Source organism: Falco rusticolus, chromosome 3 (assembly GCF_015220075.1).
Source record: "Falco rusticolus isolate bFalRus1 chromosome 3, bFalRus1.pri, whole genome shotgun sequence".
NCBI lineage: Eukaryota > Metazoa > Chordata > Aves > Falconiformes > Falconidae > Falco > Falco rusticolus.
In genome coordinates this window covers 114,496,900-114,514,997 of record NC_051189.1, presented here as the reverse complement: position 1 = coordinate 114,514,997, position 18,098 = coordinate 114,496,900, and the positions used below count along the sequence as shown (strand labels likewise).

Here is an 18,098-nt window from a genome sequence, read left to right as displayed (position 1 = left end):
AAGACTGTCTTGTCATGAGATGTAAGAGGTACTGGCCTTTCCTACTGGGTTCTCTTGATAGTTGCAGCAGCAGTAACAGCCCCTCTTTGGTCTTAGTGCTGCCTCGCTGAGTTCTCTCCCTTCTTGTCTTGCAGAGTGAAACCCTTAATGGCCGTGTGGTAGTAGACATGGAAGGTGCTTCCCAAGCTAACCAGAGACGAATGAATGCAGACCCGCTGGAGGTGATGTTGCTGAACATGGGGTACCGGATTACAGGACTGACCAGTGGTGGGGCTGGAGGCTCAGATGATGAAGACAGCTCAGAGGGGCAAGTCCAGTGCCGGCCCAGCTAAAACAGAACTGCCTCTCCTTCCTCTAATTGTTTGGCTGAAAGGGAACCTAGTTTCCTTGGTCCTGAACTTTCTCTGATGAATGACTGCACTGTTTCGCACTATGCACAGAGTAGGACAAGCTGGCAGGGGCAGGAGCGACCGTCTCTTTAAACCATCGCCACCACCTCCTCCTTCTCCCGTCACGCTACTGAGCAGCATGGCAGTGCAGTCCGGGGTTTGCCTTTAGTGGAATTTAGTCCCAACAGGGGTGTCTGAGTTGTCTATAAGCAGTGTAAGCTGGTGATTTTTTTCCCAGAGCTGCTGTATGATCTGGTACAGGGGGATGTTGCCTGATTCATGCATTTGCAGAGGGGATGTTAAATTCCTGAATAAAACACAAACCTAGGGCAGGGGTTATGGAATGAATTTACTGCAGTGATCTTGGTTTTGAAAGCTTGACTCTGCTTTTGTGCTACCAGCCTGTCTAGAGGCCCCTGGTTTAGGATTGTTGGCCATGAAACACCTGTTGTGTCCCGTAACATCTTTCTTCTGGCTTCCATCTCTTAACACGTTGTCACCAGATGTGGCTGTGTTGTATTAAGGACTGGATATTGCCTGTCTTGTCCCTGGGCATCTTAGTTGATGAATTGGTGAAGGCACTGAGTATGTGCAGCTCAACAGGGCAGGACGTGCTTGCTCAGTTCAGATACTTCCTTCTGTGGTCTATGAACCCATGGAGAAAGGTGACAGCGATGGGAGCAGGTTCCATCAGAGACCTAGGACTCGCGTAGCTAAAGCTGCTGAGGAAAAGGGCTGGTAACAGCACTCTTCCAGAGTTTCTCTTTCTGTTGCCCAAACTGTGTAGCTGTATTCACCTTCTCTCCATGTCACCTGCGCTGGAGCTGAGAATGTTGCCACCGTGTATAAGTTGCAAGTAAAGTTTCGAGGTTTTAGACAGCAGCGGTTTTGTGCGGTCAGCTGCTCTGTCTTGGCTTAGGTGGGCCTTCTCCGCCTCATCGTTGGCGTAACATCTGACGGATTAGTGGTCCTCTCAGGAACCCTCCTTCCTCTTGACGCTTTCCACACACTGACTCTGGCTGCAGAGCCAGGAGGACACCTAGAACACAGCACTGTACTTCATTCCTTCCCCTCTCCTGTAACGTGCAGCCCTGTTTTTCCCTCTTGCAGTTGCCAAACACTAAATATCGAATAGATCTTACACAGCTGTGCTAGAACCGAATCCGAAGAGGTTGGGGTTTTTTTTAGGACTATCAACTAAGACCAAAGAGCCCCTGGAGATCTTAACTGCTCTGTGCTGTCTCGTATCTCTTACTGCTGAAGGTCTGAACATGCTAGCCTTGGTCCCAGGGGTGTGAGATGTGTGTCTGGGAGTGTGTGTGCATGTGTGTGTGCTGCAATAGGGCTGTTCTTCCATGTGGTGCAATCCCTGGTCTTCCTGTTGCTGCTGTAGAAAGATGAGAGGCCTCCCTTTCCTTCTCTGGCTGCCAGGCATTGATGAGAGAGACTGCACAGTGCTGGCTGATGAGGGTAACGGGCTTCCTCTCCCTTCCAGAACAGTCTTTATGAGATGAGTGAGCCTCGTACAGGAGGGAGAGAGGTCAGTCTCATAGCTGGCAGCATCTCTCCAAGGACACTGTTCTCTGCGGAGAGGTCCCACACACCTGCCTTGTAGTCTCAGTGGAACCAAGCGGGGCCTGATCTCTGGCCCTCAGACAAAGAAGGGCATCTACTTTTTCACGTGTGAGTGAAACCGAGCCCTAGTGAACCTCAGTCTTGTGGCAGCATGCCCTTGGGCACCCAGAAACAGCTGGCTACCCTTGTGCTCTGCCAGGCTGCGGTGGCAGGCTTGCCCACCATCTCCTGCTGGAGCAGAGCCCTCCTGGGCCAGGCTGTCACTGGGATGCTGAGGGCATGTGTGCCTGTTTTCACACAGTACCGGCGCCGGTGGATCTGACTGCTTGCTCAGTTACCTGTTTGGTTGTGTACAAGCTCCCCCACCCCAGATGTACCCCAGCACTCAAGGCTTCTCAAAACTCAGAGACAGCAGAAAATTCTTCTCACTTGGGTGGCTGCTTTGACTGGTCTGGCCTTTTCTGTTTTTTGCTTAAGGCTTTCCTGCTAGACGCATCCTTTTTTTTTTTTTTTTTTCCTCCTTCCTCTTCTCCTCCCACTCAAACTTTTTTTTTCAGCTTTCAGTAGACAATGTCTGCAGACTTTGATTTTTTAAACTGAGAGACTGAGGTGGAAAGCTCTGAAGAGAACAAACCTCTCCCTCCCCATTCACCTTTTGCTGTGGCAGCTATTTTTTGTTGGTTTTACCCTTGTGAGACAGTGCAGCTCTTTTACCTGCCAGTTGCAGTGTGAAAGCTACAAGATTCCCTGCCTCTGCAGTGGATTGCTTTTTTTAATGGCTGCTTTGGTTTAAAAAGATAAATAATAATGGGAGAGAAGGGGAAAGAAAAATCTTTCTGCCTCTAGCCCCTTTTCCCCTTTTTGTGGGCAGATTACCTGCTTTGTCGCTTGTTAAGGAGGAGTTTGTATTTATTGGTGAAAGAAAAAACATTCTGGGGAAGTAGGGAGATGTTGCTTTATTGACCTCTGCTGTTTACTTCAACCCCCTCTTTGGGAAAGCTTCTTCCTGCTCTTTCTGGTTAACTCTTTCTAGCCTGGGGTATGCAGAAATGCCTCCTTTATTTTTGTATTCTAGCAGTGGGCTCTCCGTTAGGAGACTTTAGGATTCTCTTAGTGTTGCAATGACCATGGCTTCTCGCTTTTTCAAGTACTAAAGATGATCATCTCGTAAATTTTGCCCCTGCAGTTGTAGAGGTAACACACAAGCCTTACTGCCCTCATTAGAAGGAGCAGAAAACTTGTTTCTCTGGTCCCTGGAAGAGAAAGAGTTAAGCAATTAAACATTTCTTTGTTCTAGTTCTTTCTTGGTGTCATTTTGTTTGGGGGATTGTTCTGGCTTTGTTCTACCTTTCTCCACTGTGGAGGTGGACAAGGGTTGGGTGGAGGGTGGCCTGCTTGGGCTGGATGTTGTCTGTTCAGCGGGGCTGCTTCGTGGAGAATAGAGGCCCCAGTAAACCTGAGTGGGAAAGGGGGCTGCGGAGCCTGAAACAGCTTGTGAGCCGTGGTGGGTACTCAGTGCTGATGTTAGTGTATCCAGGTGTGGCAGCTCAGATCTGGCGGTGGAGCGGGAGCCGGGGCTGTGTTCAGGAGCAGCGTCCACCTCCGGCTTGGTTTAGAGCCAAAGCTGCAGAGATTGGGGTGAAGATGAGAACAGCAGCCTGGGGCTTGCTGGGGAAGAGAGCAGTGATGTGCACATCTTGCAGAAAGATGAATGGTGCTGTAATGGAATTAGGTTTTCTGAATCATGTTTGGTCAGGGTGGGGGCTAGAATTAATAAAATCCTCTTTAAGTCCCTGCTGAACCCAAGAGTTAGAGGTGAGCGAGGGGGAGGCAAAAAGCTGAGGAGGGAAAACAGTGCATCCTTGCCTTTTAGCTCTTCTCAAATCGCCTTTTGCCCTGAGAAGCAGAGCCCTGTGACTTAGGCTGTGAGGCAGACCCAAGGTCACCTGCCTGAGCCCCCGTGTTACTGACTGATACTCTGAGATGTTTCCGCTGTCAGAAAGAGCACACTTATTGCCTTAAAGTGTCTCACACTCAGCGTGGTGTGTCGGACATCTACATTTAGACCCAGAGATGATCCCTTGCTAAAGGATTATCAAAAACTCACTTTCTCCTCTGGGCTCCTGCTGCAAAACCTCCCAAATACTTTCCTGCCCTCCAAGCTGCACAATGCCAGGCCTTAAGTAAGAGTTAGAAAACCAGCCTGCTATTTTCAGAATCCATTTGACCTCTTCTCTTAAAAATTCCTGTTGGACATCTTTCAGCTGAAGGCCTTTTGAGGCCTCTTCATTTCAAATTCTGTCTGATATAAATTATTGCTTTAAAAGACAGCTCTGCTCTAACAAAGCAGTGTGCATCCACAGCTGGAATTGGCAATCAACTAATTAGGTCAGATCTTGGACTGAGTGGTTGGACAAAGAGGGAGCATGGAAGGGGAAGCTGAGTGGTTGAATCATCGGTGGAAATGGCTAGAAGGACCCAGAAAATGAGTTTTATTTGTAATTTGGGTAAGGGAATTGGGTTGAGGAGGGAGAGGAGCGATACGCACTGGGATGTGGGGGAGAGGAGCAATCACAGCCCTACTGATGAGTTTGCTTTTCTCTGATGTAACTGTTCACAGTGCCAGGAACAAGTCTGCAAAGGGCTCGAGATGGCTCCTGTCTCTGAGCAAAATGGGAGCAGGGTGACAGAAAACTGCCTGCTGTTGTTGCAGTGAGGAATTCAGTCCTCTGCCTGTTAATGCTCCTCGTAGCTTGTTCAGGCCTTGCTGCTGCAGGAGATGAGACTGATCTGGACCCTCTCTGGGGCTGGTAAGGAGAGAAGGTGGGCCTTTACGTGGATTTCATAGCTGAGAAATCATCGTGACCTGCACTTGGCTCTTTGAGAGCTTCCACCTTGTGCCCCTTGTCCCTGAGAAACTGGTGTTTTTTTCTTTAAACCTGAAAGTTGCCCTGTGGATTGGCTGTGTCAGTTGGAGAGGGAGAGAGAGAGGGAAATGGAGCTTTCAAGTGACAGGGAAGCAGAAAAGACCTGAAGGTTAAAGCTGAGGGGTGAGATGGCTTAGGGGCATGCTTTTGGGGTGGGTGGCAGAGCCTGCGTATGTTCTTGCGCTTGTGAGTAGCACCATCATCAATACAGATGAGAGTGACGTTTCTGGTTCATGCTGAGCGATTAGAGGCTGTCAGATTGCAGCAGGCAGAGACCACAGGAAAGGAACAACAAAAACGCAAAGCAACCCACCCCAGCATCACCTCCAGGGCGGGGGAAGGACGCCTTGGTGTCCTCCATCAGCCTGTGCCTCGGTGACATTTTAAATAGACTCCTGCACGCGGTGTTGCCTGCTGCTGCCTCAGTTGTCAATGTCAGAAGGGGGAGGGGATCTCTTCCTTGAGTGGTTTGGTTCTGGCAGTCCCTGTAATGTTTGAGCTGTCACAACAGGGAAGGTTCCCAAGGAAGCTGCTTACTGAACAAGAGCTGGCTGGGTGCCTGCTTCTTTCAGGCTCAGAGATGAGCCGGGGTAGAAAGGGGAGGTAACCGAATCCCTCCCAGGCTGAGCTCCAGCTCCAGCCATGGTGGCGTGCACTCGGACAAACCGAACCGCTGTGCGGTCTGGGCCGCTCCTTCCCAGAGTGGACAGGCTCTCCTCTCGGAACGGCTCCGCATCTCCGGGGTGCGAGCGGTGCACCAGCACCTGCAGCGAGCAGGCAAATGTCCTCGTTGTCCTGAGGATGTTTGGGGCTGCCGGGTGGTAGAGCTGCTTCCTTGCTGACAACAGGGGAGAGAGGAGCCATCGGTGGCGACTCGCTGGCAGAAGTGGGAGTGAAACCTTTTGTTTCTTGTCAAATGAGAGATTGCAAAAACAATGATGGCAGTATTCCTGCTCTGTACATCGATCCAGTATTGTAGTCAGGCAAGATAGCTGCAATAAAAAGCTCAGCCTTTAATTTTATGCATGGAGAACTTCTTACCTGCTCTCCCCTCCCTGTTTCCCCCCCTCCCCCTGCCTCACCCCCCCGCAGTTTCTTTTCCAACTGCAGCTATTTTTCCCTGCTGACTTCAGGTGTTTTGTATTCTGCTTAGATCAATAGCCGTAGAACAGCAGCAGCTTCCCAGTTGTCACTAGGAAGACCCTGCTGTCAGCTACAGCTCACCCATTTTCTGCCAGTGTGGTACTGGGGATGGAGAGCCCTTCTGCTTGCCTGACAAACACAAAAGAAAGCTGTGCAGTACAGGAGTGCTGTATTGATTTATTTTATTTTTTTTTTTAAATCCAGCCTGGGGAAAACAGTGTTCTTCCCGTGCTCCAGCAGCCGGGTTTGCCTTCCTTGCGCTTGGTTTTAGGGGGAATAAGCTGGGGTGTCTGAAATGGCCCCTGCCCACGCGGGAGGGGAAGGTGTGAGGCGGCACTGCAGGGAGATGTGTCCTACTGAGGCTGTCAGCGGCGTCCCTGCAGCGTGGCTTTGCCAAGGGAGCTGGTCCCTGGTGATACGCTGCTTAGCAGCCTCTGAGACACAAGCAGGAAGAGCAAATCCATCGCCTAATCTGACAAACACGCCAGGACCACATTAGCTGATGTGAACGTTGGCCTCTATTCATAGATTTTTAACAATCTCTGATATTTATGTTAGCCTGGAGCAAATCAATGCAAGTATTTTTCTTCATCGAACAAAAGGTGTTCACTGAAACACACAACCTTTGTGTGCATCTTCCATGCGAAGTGCCAAAATAGGAAGTGTCTGTTAGAAACCCAAGCACCGGGCATGGCTTTGCTCTCGAGAGTGTATTTCCTCAGCTTTTTCTCCTTTGGAACTGGACTGTTTTGTGAATTCCCTCACTATCAGATTCCGAGGGGCATGATCTCAGGCTCTTGATCAACTCAGTGACACGTCACGCTGAGACAAGACCTGAGCCACTCTGCGCCCGTGGTGGATGGCTCTGCTTCCACCTGGATGCCTCTGAAGCAGCCCCCTGTCTTGGGGGGGCTGTCCTAAAACATGGTCTAGACTAGGAAATGAGATGGGATGTTAGATGATTTCTTGAGGGCTCAGTAGAGGCGAGGAAATGTAGTCTTCAGTGCGTTACTAAGCTAGTTGTGTGAAGCCCGAGTACTCCAGTGACAAGTTAGCGTATATTGAGGGCAGGTAGGCTACCTCTGCACTAGACTGTTAGCCAGTGCTTTCTACTGCCATGTCGGCAACTGGAAATCGGTGTCTCTGATGTGCCTCTGTTATAGGTAGAGGTTACGGATCTCCTGGGCTTTCAACCTGGAAGCTTCACTAGGCTAAAATTCAGTGAGCACGTAAGTGCTGTTCTGCCCCCAGAACAGAGAACACGTTGATAAATGTGGAAGGCTGGACTCGGCTTAATTATTGAACAAAGTCAGGTAATGGAAAGCCAAACACATGGAGATAAGTCTTTGATGGAGAGAAATTTCAGTAAGAAGTGGGGCTGTTACGTGGAAGCTGTAAGTTTGTGATGACCGTTGGGAGTGTGGCTCTTGCCATTAACGGGATTTGCTGATAACAAAAGCCAGCACCTTCTGTGAGCAGAGTGCTTGGCTCTGCATTGCCTCTGCTCCGTGTGCTGGAGCTACGCGGGAGGAGGAACCCAACCACGTGCAGGAAGGGGACAAGACTGTTTTATTAGCAAACCCCCTTGGCATCACGCTGTGTAACACCACAAACCGTGCTGGAGAGCTCTGGTAACTATGGGCCTTTGGAGGGAAATGCAGCTCAAGGGGTCCGTGTGAGGAGGAAATAAGCGGCTTCCAAGGAAAGCATGGAAGGATGCGAAGAGGAGGGGGGTGGCTGGACGCTCGGCAGCTCTTCTGCACCCGCTGGGCAGAACCTCCCCACCCTGGGTCTGCTGGCCGGGGCAAGCGCTGTCCTCCCTGTTCTTCCCACTAGTTCAGTGAGTTGTCACTCTGTATTTTGCCGAGTGTGTTGTGGTGGGGTGGAAATCTGGAATAAACATTTCTTCTTCAGCTTTCTCGTGTAGTTTGAATTAAACTTCCTAATAAAGCAATTGTTATTTTTCTAATCCGATTCTCCATTTGTAAATGCTGTTCCTCCCCTTGCAGTACCTCCTCTCTCGTGGGAGGCTCGGGGCGATGCTTATTTCTGCTCTGGCACTTCCCCGAGGGGGCTCCTCGCCCCGGCAGCTCCCGGGGGTGACTCTCCCCGCTTCTGATCCGGGGAAGGGCAGCAGGGAGAAGCTCGCTGCTGCGGTTCCTGTGGCGAAGCCGCACAAGGTAGGTGCGAAGGGTGACGGTACCTGCCTGGAGCAGCTTCACCCGAGCTGGGCCACACAGCCGGGCCCTGCGCGGAGCCGCCGGAGGCCCGGGGGAGGCGAAGCCCGGCTGTGCCGGGGCTGGGAGCCGCCGGCCCGCCCCTGGGCAAGCAGCAGCCCTTCCAGCCCGGCGCCCCCCCCGGGAACGGGGAGGGCCCCGCGGCGGGGGCGCTGGGCCCGGCAGGCCCGGGGCGGTGAGGCCCGCACGGGCGCTTCCTGGTTACCGGCCGTGCCCGGAAGCGGGCGCGGTCTCCAGGAAGTGACGCAACCGCGGCGGGCAAGGGGCGGGCCCCGGTGATGGCGGAAGCGGAGGCCAAGATGAAGCAGTTCAATGGTGGCGGTGGGGCCGGGCTGGATGCCGAGCGCGGCCGCTTCCCCTACTGCGTGGTGTGGACCCCCATCCCCGTCCTGACGTGAGTGCGGGCCCTGCGCTCCCGGCCGGCTCCGGCGGCGGGCGGCCGGCCTGGGGCTTGGTGGGCCGCTTGGGCCTGGGCCCGGGCCCGGGCAGGGCCCCCCCCCCGTCTTCCCCGGGCCCGGCTGCCTGGCCCCCTTCGGGGTGCCCGGGCGCTCAGCCTGCTCCGGAGCTGGCAGGGAGCCCGGCCTGCTTTGGGGTAAGCGGGTGCCGGCTCGCTTGGGGCAGACAGACCGGGGTAACTGGCTGCCTGGCCTGCTCCCGGGGGGCTCGGCCTGCTTTGGGGTGACTGAGTGCCAGGCTGCGTCGGGGCCTCTGTGGGATTCTGTCCGTGGGGCAGGGTGCTCCTCTCCCCGCAGCGAGGGCGTGGGGGTGCGGGGAAGGCTGTGTGGTGAGCGGGCTTGTCCCTACAGGAGCGGGAATGGAGGGGATTCAGTGAAACGTGGGAAGTCTTTCATGGTTTTGGAGCAAGGGTTTGGCTGCGGGGACCTTAGACTACCTTCTGCCTTGAGGAGAGCCTCTGTGCTTTGCTTTAAAGGAGTTAGAAGTCGATTTGCCTTCCCAGGCCCGACAGCCAAGTGTAAGCAGGCTCCAAGGAGAACGTGGGAAAACGAAAGCTGCAAAATGTGGCTTTGGGGGTAGTCTGGGAACACAAAGGCTTATTTTTATGCCTTCCTCTTCCCTCCCGGTTCAAATCAGGTGATAATGTTTACTGAGCCAGAGCCGAAAGTCAGGTAGAAGACGTGGTGTGGTCTGTGCCAGGATTGGGAATGGCACCGTAACTCTCCTCCATGAGGAGAAGCTGCAACTTTCCTGTTGCTGTCTTGCATACAGCTTCAAACCAGCACTGGTTTTTACCTCTTTTCTTTTTTGATTGCTTAAAATTTCCACCCTTAATCTTTTCCTGAAGGCCATTCCAAAGCTTTTAACCATCTTATCTCCCACTGGGACTGATGAAGAGTTGTCCTGCTGCCAGAGTCACTGGGCATCCGTTTGTGGATTCATTCCCTGATGAATAGTGGCATCTTCCTGTTGGTTTTGTTTTGCAGCAGAAATTTCAGTGCTGTTATTTGGCAAGATTTCTCATTAGACTACGTAATAGCTCCGTTTTCTCCCTCTGATGTTTCCTCTCATCCTTGGATATGGAGGCTTGAAAGCTAGTCAGTGCTGAGAGGAGGATTAAAAAAAGGAAGAAGCGTCTAGACCTTTGAAGGTGGCAATGCTGTGACAGCGTTATATTCAGCCATCGCTTCTGGCTGATAAAATGTTGCACAGATAGCCAAACTGTCTGGCTGCTTTGCATTGCACCAGATAGGAACATGCAGAGGGTAAGTGATGAAAGCACAGAACATCAAACTTTGCAGAGCCCTTTCTCCACGTCGTAGGGTTATGTTATCAACAGGAGCTGTATGCTATTTATAACTCAGCTACCCTTATTGGTGTGTACGGCTTGTCTTTCTTTATAATAGCTAACCGTCTCAATCCCTTTGCAGTTTGGTAGTTTTAGGACCTCTCTAAATGAGCTGTGGCTTGTGAATCTGTTGCTGTTTAGCATTGCTGTAGTCTCTTCTGAAATACTAGTCACTGCACACAGTCCCTCAGGGAGAGAGGAGTGAGAAATCGGAGAGAGGTCAGCAAACCTGAGAATGTGGGAGAGTGCTGTAACTTGCCCTGAAGTGTTTACTTCTAAGCGATGATGATGGAAGGGGGTTGGGATATAAATATGCTGCTCCCTAGGGCTGTAGATACCTAGCGGGAAGGAGAAGGTCTTTGAAACAATGGGATCATTTAGGGGAGGGAATGTTCTTCCTGAAGCCAGGAGCCCTATTTTCTGTCTGAGGTGTTTAAATCTAGTTTGCTGTGAAAAGCTGCAGCGTGAATGGGAAGATGGGCAGGGTGATCCTATTTTCAGTTGTTGAAGTGGACAGTCTGATTTTATCTCAAGACAGTTTCTCCTGGATCTAACCTTTATACTTGCATACACAAATGGGTTTGTTCTGGGACACTGGCCAGGGCCATGTGTAGTGCAGGCCTTTGGAGTCTTGCGCTCGCTGTAACTGCCGTCGGTCACAGTGAAATCCTGGACCCTGACTGCCCCGCAGATGGGCTGACTAGACCTGCTTGTCAGCACAGCTTTGGGTATTCCCTGCACGTTTTTCTTTTTCGCTTTTACCTCTTCTGCGTCTTTACCGGTCTTTGCCTGGCTTTGGCTCAACCTGCTTTCTTCTCTCAGCTGCGTACAACACATTAACTGTGCCCATCTATCCCATGCTATGCAGCTGGCGGTACAGCCGCTCCAGCAGTCTCCTGGCAGTATGCTGCACGCACTCGGTGTGATCGGGGGACAAATACCTCAGCCTGATGGTTTGCTTGTTGCCTTGGTAGGTGGCTCTTCCCGATCATTGGCCACATGGGTATCTGCACGTCGACTGGAGTCATTCGGGACTTTGCGGGGCCGTACTTTGTCTCAGTAAGTAGATGATGGATCCAGGTGCTTAAGGAGAATCTCTGCTTGGTCTGCTTCTCACCTTTGCTGGTGACTTTTGAACCATCCCCTGTCTTTTGCAGCTCAAAGTTTTGCAAAGTAATGGCTTTAGAAGTTTCTGAAGATCATGGGTCTTTGCTGTTACTCTGTGGGCTGCTATCCAGTGGAGGTCGTTTGGGGGATATGATGAGTAGTGACTGGTTCGGTTTGGTGAGCAGAAGAGGAAAAATCTTGCAGTCCAGACCCTTAATTAGGAGCTTTGGACTTAAATTTCCTTACAGTCATCTTAAATCTGAGTAGTAGAAGCTGTGTTCTAGCTTCCTCAGCATGGCTGTTACTTTCATGCTGCTTAGTGTAGGTATGTGCCAGTCTTCTAAACTGCTTTATAGTCTGGTGGATTTTGAAAGTAAGGGGGGTTTAATTTAAGGTAATTAATACTCTGAACAGATTGGGACATTTACAACTTTGGGTCAACAAGGTATTAACAATTAAAAAAAAAAAAAAAAAAGAGGGGGAACAAAGTATTTACACCATATAGCTAGATGATGTCACCGTGTATAGAGTATAAATATACTCATGCTCCAAACAGGAGTATGAAAACAATTGAAATCTAAATCCAGACGCACAAATAAGATTGGTGTCTTGAGACTGCTGAGGCAATGTGACAGTTTTATCACTAAGCAATCGTGGGCTGTGAGGCCTTCCAGCAAGAGGCATGTCATGAATATTGCGCGGGGTTGTCCTCTTGAGACATTTTTCCTTTTTTGTAGGAAGACAACATGGCATTTGGGAAGCCGGTGAAGTAAGTGCTCTTGTTAGTTTTTATTAAACTAACCAACTGACCTGCAGATGTCCTTTAATTCATGGAGACAGACATGCTATAATATTGCTTTTCTTGTTGTTCAGATGCCTTAATTCAAGTGGACTGTCTCTGCTTTTCAAGAAACCACATTAAATTAAATCTTTTTAGAATTGTGACAGCAATGTAATGGTATTAATAACTAGAGATGTATGGAGCCTTTATTAAAAAAAAAAAAAAGGAAAAGAAAAGGCTAAAACATTTTAATATAATGTTAACAACAAATGCTCCAAGTAAATGCTGCCTGCCCTATATTAGTGAACTGTTGTCACTCACATCCTGTTAATGATTTTCTGAGGGGAGGAGAGAGGTGCCTGGGTTTTGTGTGTCTGTTTTGAATGGCTGGAAGGTTTTGTATCGCAGGACGTGAAAGCAGGTCAGAGTTTTGTCTGCACCCCTGAGGTCTGTGGTTTCTTTTGCTGGGGTGCTGTCAGGCTGAGGGTGCTGAGCAGTAGTTTCTGCTGCGCTCTGCAGCAAACGTTGGTCTTGAAGAGCTCAGCTCTATGGACTCCCGAGGCAGTGGATTTCACAGAACGGTTGGGGCTGGAAGGGAGCCCTGGGGATCACCCAGTCCCACCCCCTGCTGAGGCAGGCTCTCCCAGAGTAGGTTGCACAGAGTCACGTCCAGGTGGGTTTGAATGTCTCCAGAGAAGACCCCACAGCCTTCCCGGGCAGCCGGTGCCAGCGCTCTGCCACCCTCACAGTAAAGAAAATTTCCCCCGTATTCAGCTGGAGCTACCTCTGTTGCAGTTTGTGCCCACTGCCCCTTGTCCTGTCACTGGCACCACTGAAAGGAGCCCGGCCCCATCCTGACACTCACCCTTAAGATACTTGTATGCATTGATAAGATTTCTCTTCAGTCCTTTAAGCATCTTCCTGCTGGGAAGAGCAAGAAGTTGTGAAGGTGCAGCAGTAACGTGAAGACATCTGTTCTCACCCTTCTAGGTACTGGAAACTGGATCCCAACAAGGTGTACTCCACTGGTCCCAACGCCTGGGACACAGCTGTACACGATGCCTCGGAGGAGTACAAGCACCGAATGGTACGGCTCCGGTGGTGATGTCCCTGTCTGTGTGGGGGAACATCTCCCCATTGTTTGGGTCCTTGCCGCAGGAGTGGGACCTGTGGCTCTGCACCAGTGCAGGCTGCAGAGCTGGGGAGCCTCAGGAACAGGATTTCTAATCCCATGCCCCTTCTTCTGTTGCAGCACAACCTTTGCTGTGATAACTGCCATTCTCATGTTGCTCTGGCCTTAAACTTGATGAGATACGATAACAGCACCTCCTGGAACATGGTGAAACTCTGCTTCTTCTCACTCCTGTATGGGAAGTACGTAAGGTGAGCTGAGGAGCAGTCTAGATTAAGCAGGCAGAGGGGTTCTGTTTCTCTCGTTTTTCCTAACCCTCTAAAGCTTCAGCCTGTCCTGTGGAAAGGGGAGTTACATCTCTCCCCCACAACATGTGGGTGTATGTTGCTGGTAGGTGGTACTGTCACTGCCTGCTGCCTGTTCTTAGGAAAAGAACCAAGAGTGCTTACTGGGTTGCACTAAATGCTGCTCCCGAAATACTGTATCTGGCAGCTAATTTAGGGTGCCTGGAATCTGGGAAATGTTAGCTAAAGCAAATCTCACTCTGTGTTGTCTTTTGGCTGGGTTAGGTCAGAACATAAGGTCACAGAATGGCTTGTCTCCAAGGATTACTGGTTTCTCTTCCCTCTCTTGAATCTTGTTTGCATAAAAACTAGTCAGATTTCCAGCTGCCCTGGAGCTTTCAGCTTGAGTGAAGAGGGAAACCCCGAGCTTTCCATACTAGAAAGGGCACTTAATCTCCATTTCAGCTCCTTGTGCCTGAAGAGGAGATTCTGCGAGGACTACCCTACATAAAGCTTTTGAGTTGCTCCACTTCTGTTGATTCTTCCCCGTTCTGGAAAAGCTTCTCTACCAGCTTTTAGGCAAGTGTAGTCCCTGCTGTCTCGGTTAAATACACCAGCAGTCTGAAAGGCCTGTAGTAGCGGTTTGTTGGGGTTTTTTTTGTGGTCTCCTGTCACCATTCCCATCTGTGCAGATACGAAATGTGCTAGTCTTCAACCCAAATTTAAGCTGGAAGGAGAGTCCAGCCCTGTTGTTCATGATATAGTTATTCGTGGACCTGATTTAGTCTCAACTTTTAACACCGACTGAATCTTGAGGATGTGTGGTGTGTGGCAGTGCCAGCAGTGGATAAGGAAGTCGGAAGGGCATCTGTTTCCCTCTGATTTCTCCTGTTATTCTCACATCCTTCTCCCCCTTTTTGTCTTTCTCTGCTGATTTTTTTTTTTTTTTTTTAATGTTTAAACCCTTCCCCTTTTTTCCATTTTGCAGTGTAGGGGGATTTGTGAAGACCTGGCTTCCCTTTGTCCTCTTCTTGGGGGTGATCATGACCATTGTTCTCACACTTCATTTGCGGTGATGGCAGCTGTGAACTCCCCATTCCGTGGGCACACGAAGGAAGAAACTGTGACTGATCCAGCGAGACGGAGGCATGGGACTCTGGGAGGCATTTTCTGGGGAAGGTGGCAACTCCACTCCATTGTAAACAGCTCATCTTTGTTTTCCTGGAACCGGCTTCTTTTCATTCTGTTTTCGTTCTGTTGATGGTGTTTCCCAGTGTCAGGGGTCCTGAAGCCTCCTGCTCTCTCCCTGAATGTGCTCCCTTTCTGCAATTTGGTAGGTAAAAACGCAATAAGGAAAGGAGAGGCGCGGGCAGCTTTGCTTTCAGTGCCAAGTAAAGCTGCAAGGCAAACCCTGCCTCCTGGTTCAGGAGCACAAGCAGATACACCTTGTAAGGTTCTCTCTGATCGCCTGGTTTCTTCCTCTAGGCAGACTTCATCAGATGCTTCCTCAGATTTCCCGCGTCTCCCAGAAGAAGTTGTTGTTTCCCGGTTGCACAACTCTCCTGTAGCACATGTTTCAAAGTGGAGGTGTGGGGTTCCTCCTGGGGATGTAGAGTGCCGTAGAACTTGCCGACGGTCTCCCCAGTAGCGACAGCAAGGTGTTGATGGCGGGACGCTCCTCTGAGGAGATGTGCAGAGGAACGCTCTGTGGCAGGGCAAATTCGTCTGGTCCTGCTGGTGAGCCCAGAAAGGCAGGAAAGTCGATCGGCTGGCTTGGGTATGGCTCATGGCAGTCTGCACACTTTCAACGGCCTGTTGCAGAGTTGGGAGTCTACTGCTAAGTCCCTTTTAGCTTGTGCCAGAGAAAATATAGCTCCCCTGCTTCTCCCTGTGCTCTGAATATCTAAAATTGTCGTCAGGCTTTTCACGAGCCACTTACTTTCCTTTGATCCCTTAGTACTTTGTGTGTTGCAGCATACCTGAGCCTGCAGAGGTGGCGGTCGCAGCAGGTACATATTTCTGGGGCAGAAGGCTTAGCATAGGGTTTTGAAAGCATCCGTGAGAGCAGCACCCGAGACCTGAGCTTAGTGGGGCCATCAGAGATTAAAAGAAGAGGTGAAAGAAATGGAAGATACCCATGTTCCGGCTGGGTTTTGCAGCAGCAAACTGGGGCACTGGCCTTCTTGCAGCTGGTTCCGGGATGGTGAATGTGAAGGTCTGTTTACTTTCTTGTCGTGCTTTGGTGAGCACACCAGGGGTAAAAGCACTTTGCAGGACTGGCTTTGATATGAGAAATGCTGATCTGGCAGCGTTGGAGTGCCAGTGGCCCTTTTGAGCCCTGGATCAGACAGGAGGGCCAGTAGGGGCATAGGTTGTTCTCTAGTGCTAGGTAGGAAGTGAATTTGGACAGGACCCAGAGCCTCTTCCAGGGCGAGGGATGCAGCTCTCTGTTTGCTGAGGCTCTGGCCTGCAGATGCTGCTTTCTGTGGGCCTCTGAGCCAGGTGGCTTTTTAAAAAAAAGTGTGGCTGAAGGATTCTGTGCAGTTGAGCAGATCCCCTCTGACTGCAAAGAAAGGAGAACAGCTTTTCCACTCGTGCCTTGAAAGGCCAGCTCTACTCTGCTACCTGATGGATTTCAACCTCAAGGAGCGCTTGTGGCTAGCAAGAAAGCTTTTCTTGACTGCGTGCCATCTCTGTGGCTTCCTCTGACTGGGAAGCCTGTTTATCATCACCCTGCCGGCTCTCAGACCTGTCCCACGTGCCTCCCCATCTTCTCCCATCTCCCCGACTACTCTAGCCATATGGGAGGGCTGGGGACTCCTCTTGGGCTTTCTCGGTTTCTGCATTTTCTCCTTTTCCTCAGGCGTTTTTAAATAACCCCTTAAACCATTCCGTGGCACCCGCTTGTCTCTGTCATCTGGTACTGGCCTTTCTGGGGCGGGTGGATATGTGCATCTACCTGGAACTGAAATAGTTGTTGGTGTCTGCTCTGTGCAGTCCTTTCAAGCCTGTGTGGAGAGTGGGCTGGAGGGTGCTGGGCCTGGAGCTGATTAAAAAGCCAAGATCTTGATCAAAGAGAACCTTACGATGAAAGGATGGTGTCTTCCCGAGCTGCCCTGTGTCGCTGTGGCCTCCACCCAGCTAGTCTGCTGGCTAGCGTGCCCGAGCACTAGCCAGTTGAACAGGAGAGACTAGTCTTTTGCCTCAGTTTTTTAACTTAAGTATGATTTCTCAGAGTGACCCGCCAAGGATGTGCTCGGAGTCCCTGGCCCCAGGGCTGAAGCCAACCTGTCTTACGCAGTAGCAATAACCTAGAGACTCTTAGGCCTGTCTCACACGTTGATTCAGTGTTTTATTGATAAGCTATAAAAGCGTTGCCAAAGCTGAGACTTCAGGTTGTCAGGGGAGGCTGGGAGTGGGGCTGCTGGCCACAGTTCTCACTCCTGGGACTCCTGAAAACATGTTGAGTGCCATTCCCCACCGTGAAAATCCTTGTCGTTTGCTCCTAATGCTTTTTACCAGATCCGGGTTTCGAACGGAGCCTTAATGGAGCAGCAGCAAATGGGCCCTGTAGTGGGTCTGAGCGCTGGCTGCCGGGGAAGGAGAGCGGCGCTTCGCCCAAGTCCTGCCGGAACAGCCGACCCGCTTCCACCGACGGAGATGGAGGGTGGCTCTGGGCATCCGAAGGAAACACGGCTACCGGGAGCGCAAGGCCCCGAGCAGAGGTACTGCAAAGCCAGCCTGCACGTCCATGCTGCACGCACAAAGCCGTCTGTACTCATGAAATGAAGGATGGTGCCTGCAGAGGTCGGATGCTGGGGGAGGCAGGTGGGCTGCTTGGATTTTTGGTCTTCCTGCGATGCGGTGGGAGTGTGGCGAAGCCCCGGCGGTGCTCAGTGCGGGAGCACCCCACTACAGGGGCGTAGGCTGCTGCTGCTTGGCGTGGGAGGTGGCAGGAGTGGGTGGGGAAGGAATGTCCTCTCTGTGCAGCTTCCTTCATCTCACTGCTGGCTTCTTCGCAGTGCCCCCTTCAACTAGCCACATTAAAGGTTCACCATGTCCTTCACCTTCCAGATGCCAATTTTATGCTCCTGTTCTTTGCACGTGCTGCAGAGCTCCGTGGCTTTGCTGTTCTCTCCAGCGAGGGCAAGCCCTCGGTACCCTCATCCTTTGTTCTCTTGATCTCTGTGGGGCGCTGGATTACTTTGTAAATATTTAAACTCTGCTTCTGTGGTTTCATAATCCTGACGGTAGGGGAAATAAAACTTGTTTCTGTGGATGTCTCCAAGCGCCACATCTCTTATTGTGGAGACTCCTCCATGCAGCCATCAGCCCGGAGTGGGGTTGGTATCCCCCCTGCCTGCTGAGCTCTGGCCCCTCTCCTGCGCCGTGTCTGGCTGCCCGCAGGAGCCGGACCCCGAAGCTCCCACACCTTTTACTTTATGAACTCGCCCTTTGCTCTGCTCCAGGGGAAAACACAGCCCTATTTTCAGACCTGCTGTTGAGAAGGAGGTGGGGGGGTGGGGGCAGGAGGAACCCAATTGCTGCAACTCAGGAAGCGTTTGCAGGATTTAAAGCCAAGGACCTGCCAACAGCCTTTGTCTTGTTTGGGAGGAGAAGGGGCTCTGCCTGCTCTTGCCCTTGGTGGATCCCGAAGCCTCTGCCTGCTCAGCAGAGCCCGGGATGGGGGGGAGCCAAGCTCTCTGGGGGAGGAGGATG

The 18,098-nt window shown here is 51.3% G+C and overlaps 2 protein-coding genes across 4 annotated transcripts in view; both read left to right on the top strand.

The window, feature by feature from the left end:
- WDTC1 (WD and tetratricopeptide repeats 1) overlaps positions 1–7,950 on the top strand; it is a 31,870-nt gene extending 23,920 nt beyond the window's left edge. For both annotated transcript variants that reach the window (XM_037378688.1, XM_037378689.1), the window contains one exon: positions 135–7,950. In XM_037378688.1, coding sequence (XP_037234585.1) covers positions 135–332 — 198 coding nt within the window. In that variant the 3' untranslated portion in view covers positions 333–7,950. The remainder of the gene's footprint in view (positions 1–134) is intronic.
- A 571-nt stretch (positions 7,951–8,521) lies between these two features.
- On the top strand, positions 8,522–17,662 carry TMEM222 (transmembrane protein 222). 2 transcript variants are annotated; one of them, XR_005102915.1, is made up of 7 exons: positions 8,534–8,665; positions 11,050–11,134; positions 11,920–11,951; positions 12,954–13,050; positions 13,216–13,346; positions 14,368–14,712; positions 14,865–17,662. XR_005102915.1 is itself a non-coding variant. In XM_037378690.1 (6 exons), exons 1-6 carry the CDS (start codon positions 8,550–8,552, stop codon positions 14,453–14,455), a joined length of 549 nt encoding a protein of 182 aa, XP_037234587.1. In that variant the 5' UTR covers positions 8,522–8,549; the 3' UTR covers positions 14,456–17,662. The 2 variants fall into 2 exon arrangements, 1 of the variants encoding a protein (XP_037234587.1); XM_037378690.1 differs by having other exon boundaries at positions 8,522–8,665; positions 14,368–17,662.
- Positions 17,663–18,098: the final 436 nt, after the last annotated feature.

What these genes read in the sequence shown, in the direction of transcription:
- TMEM222 (XM_037378690.1), top strand. Translation starts at nt 8,550, where the DNA reads ATGGCGGAAGCGGAGGCCAAGATGAAGCAGTTCAATGGTGGCGGTGGG. An exon ending in ACCCCCATCCCCGTCCTGAC is followed by an intron (nt 8,666 to 11,049) that starts GTGAGTGCGGGC and finishes TTGCCTTGGTAG; the next exon opens with GTGGCTCTTCCCGATCATTG. An exon ending in GCATTTGGGAAGCCGGTGAA is followed by an intron (nt 11,952 to 12,953) that starts GTAAGTGCTCTT and finishes TCACCCTTCTAG; the next exon opens with GTACTGGAAACTGGATCCCA.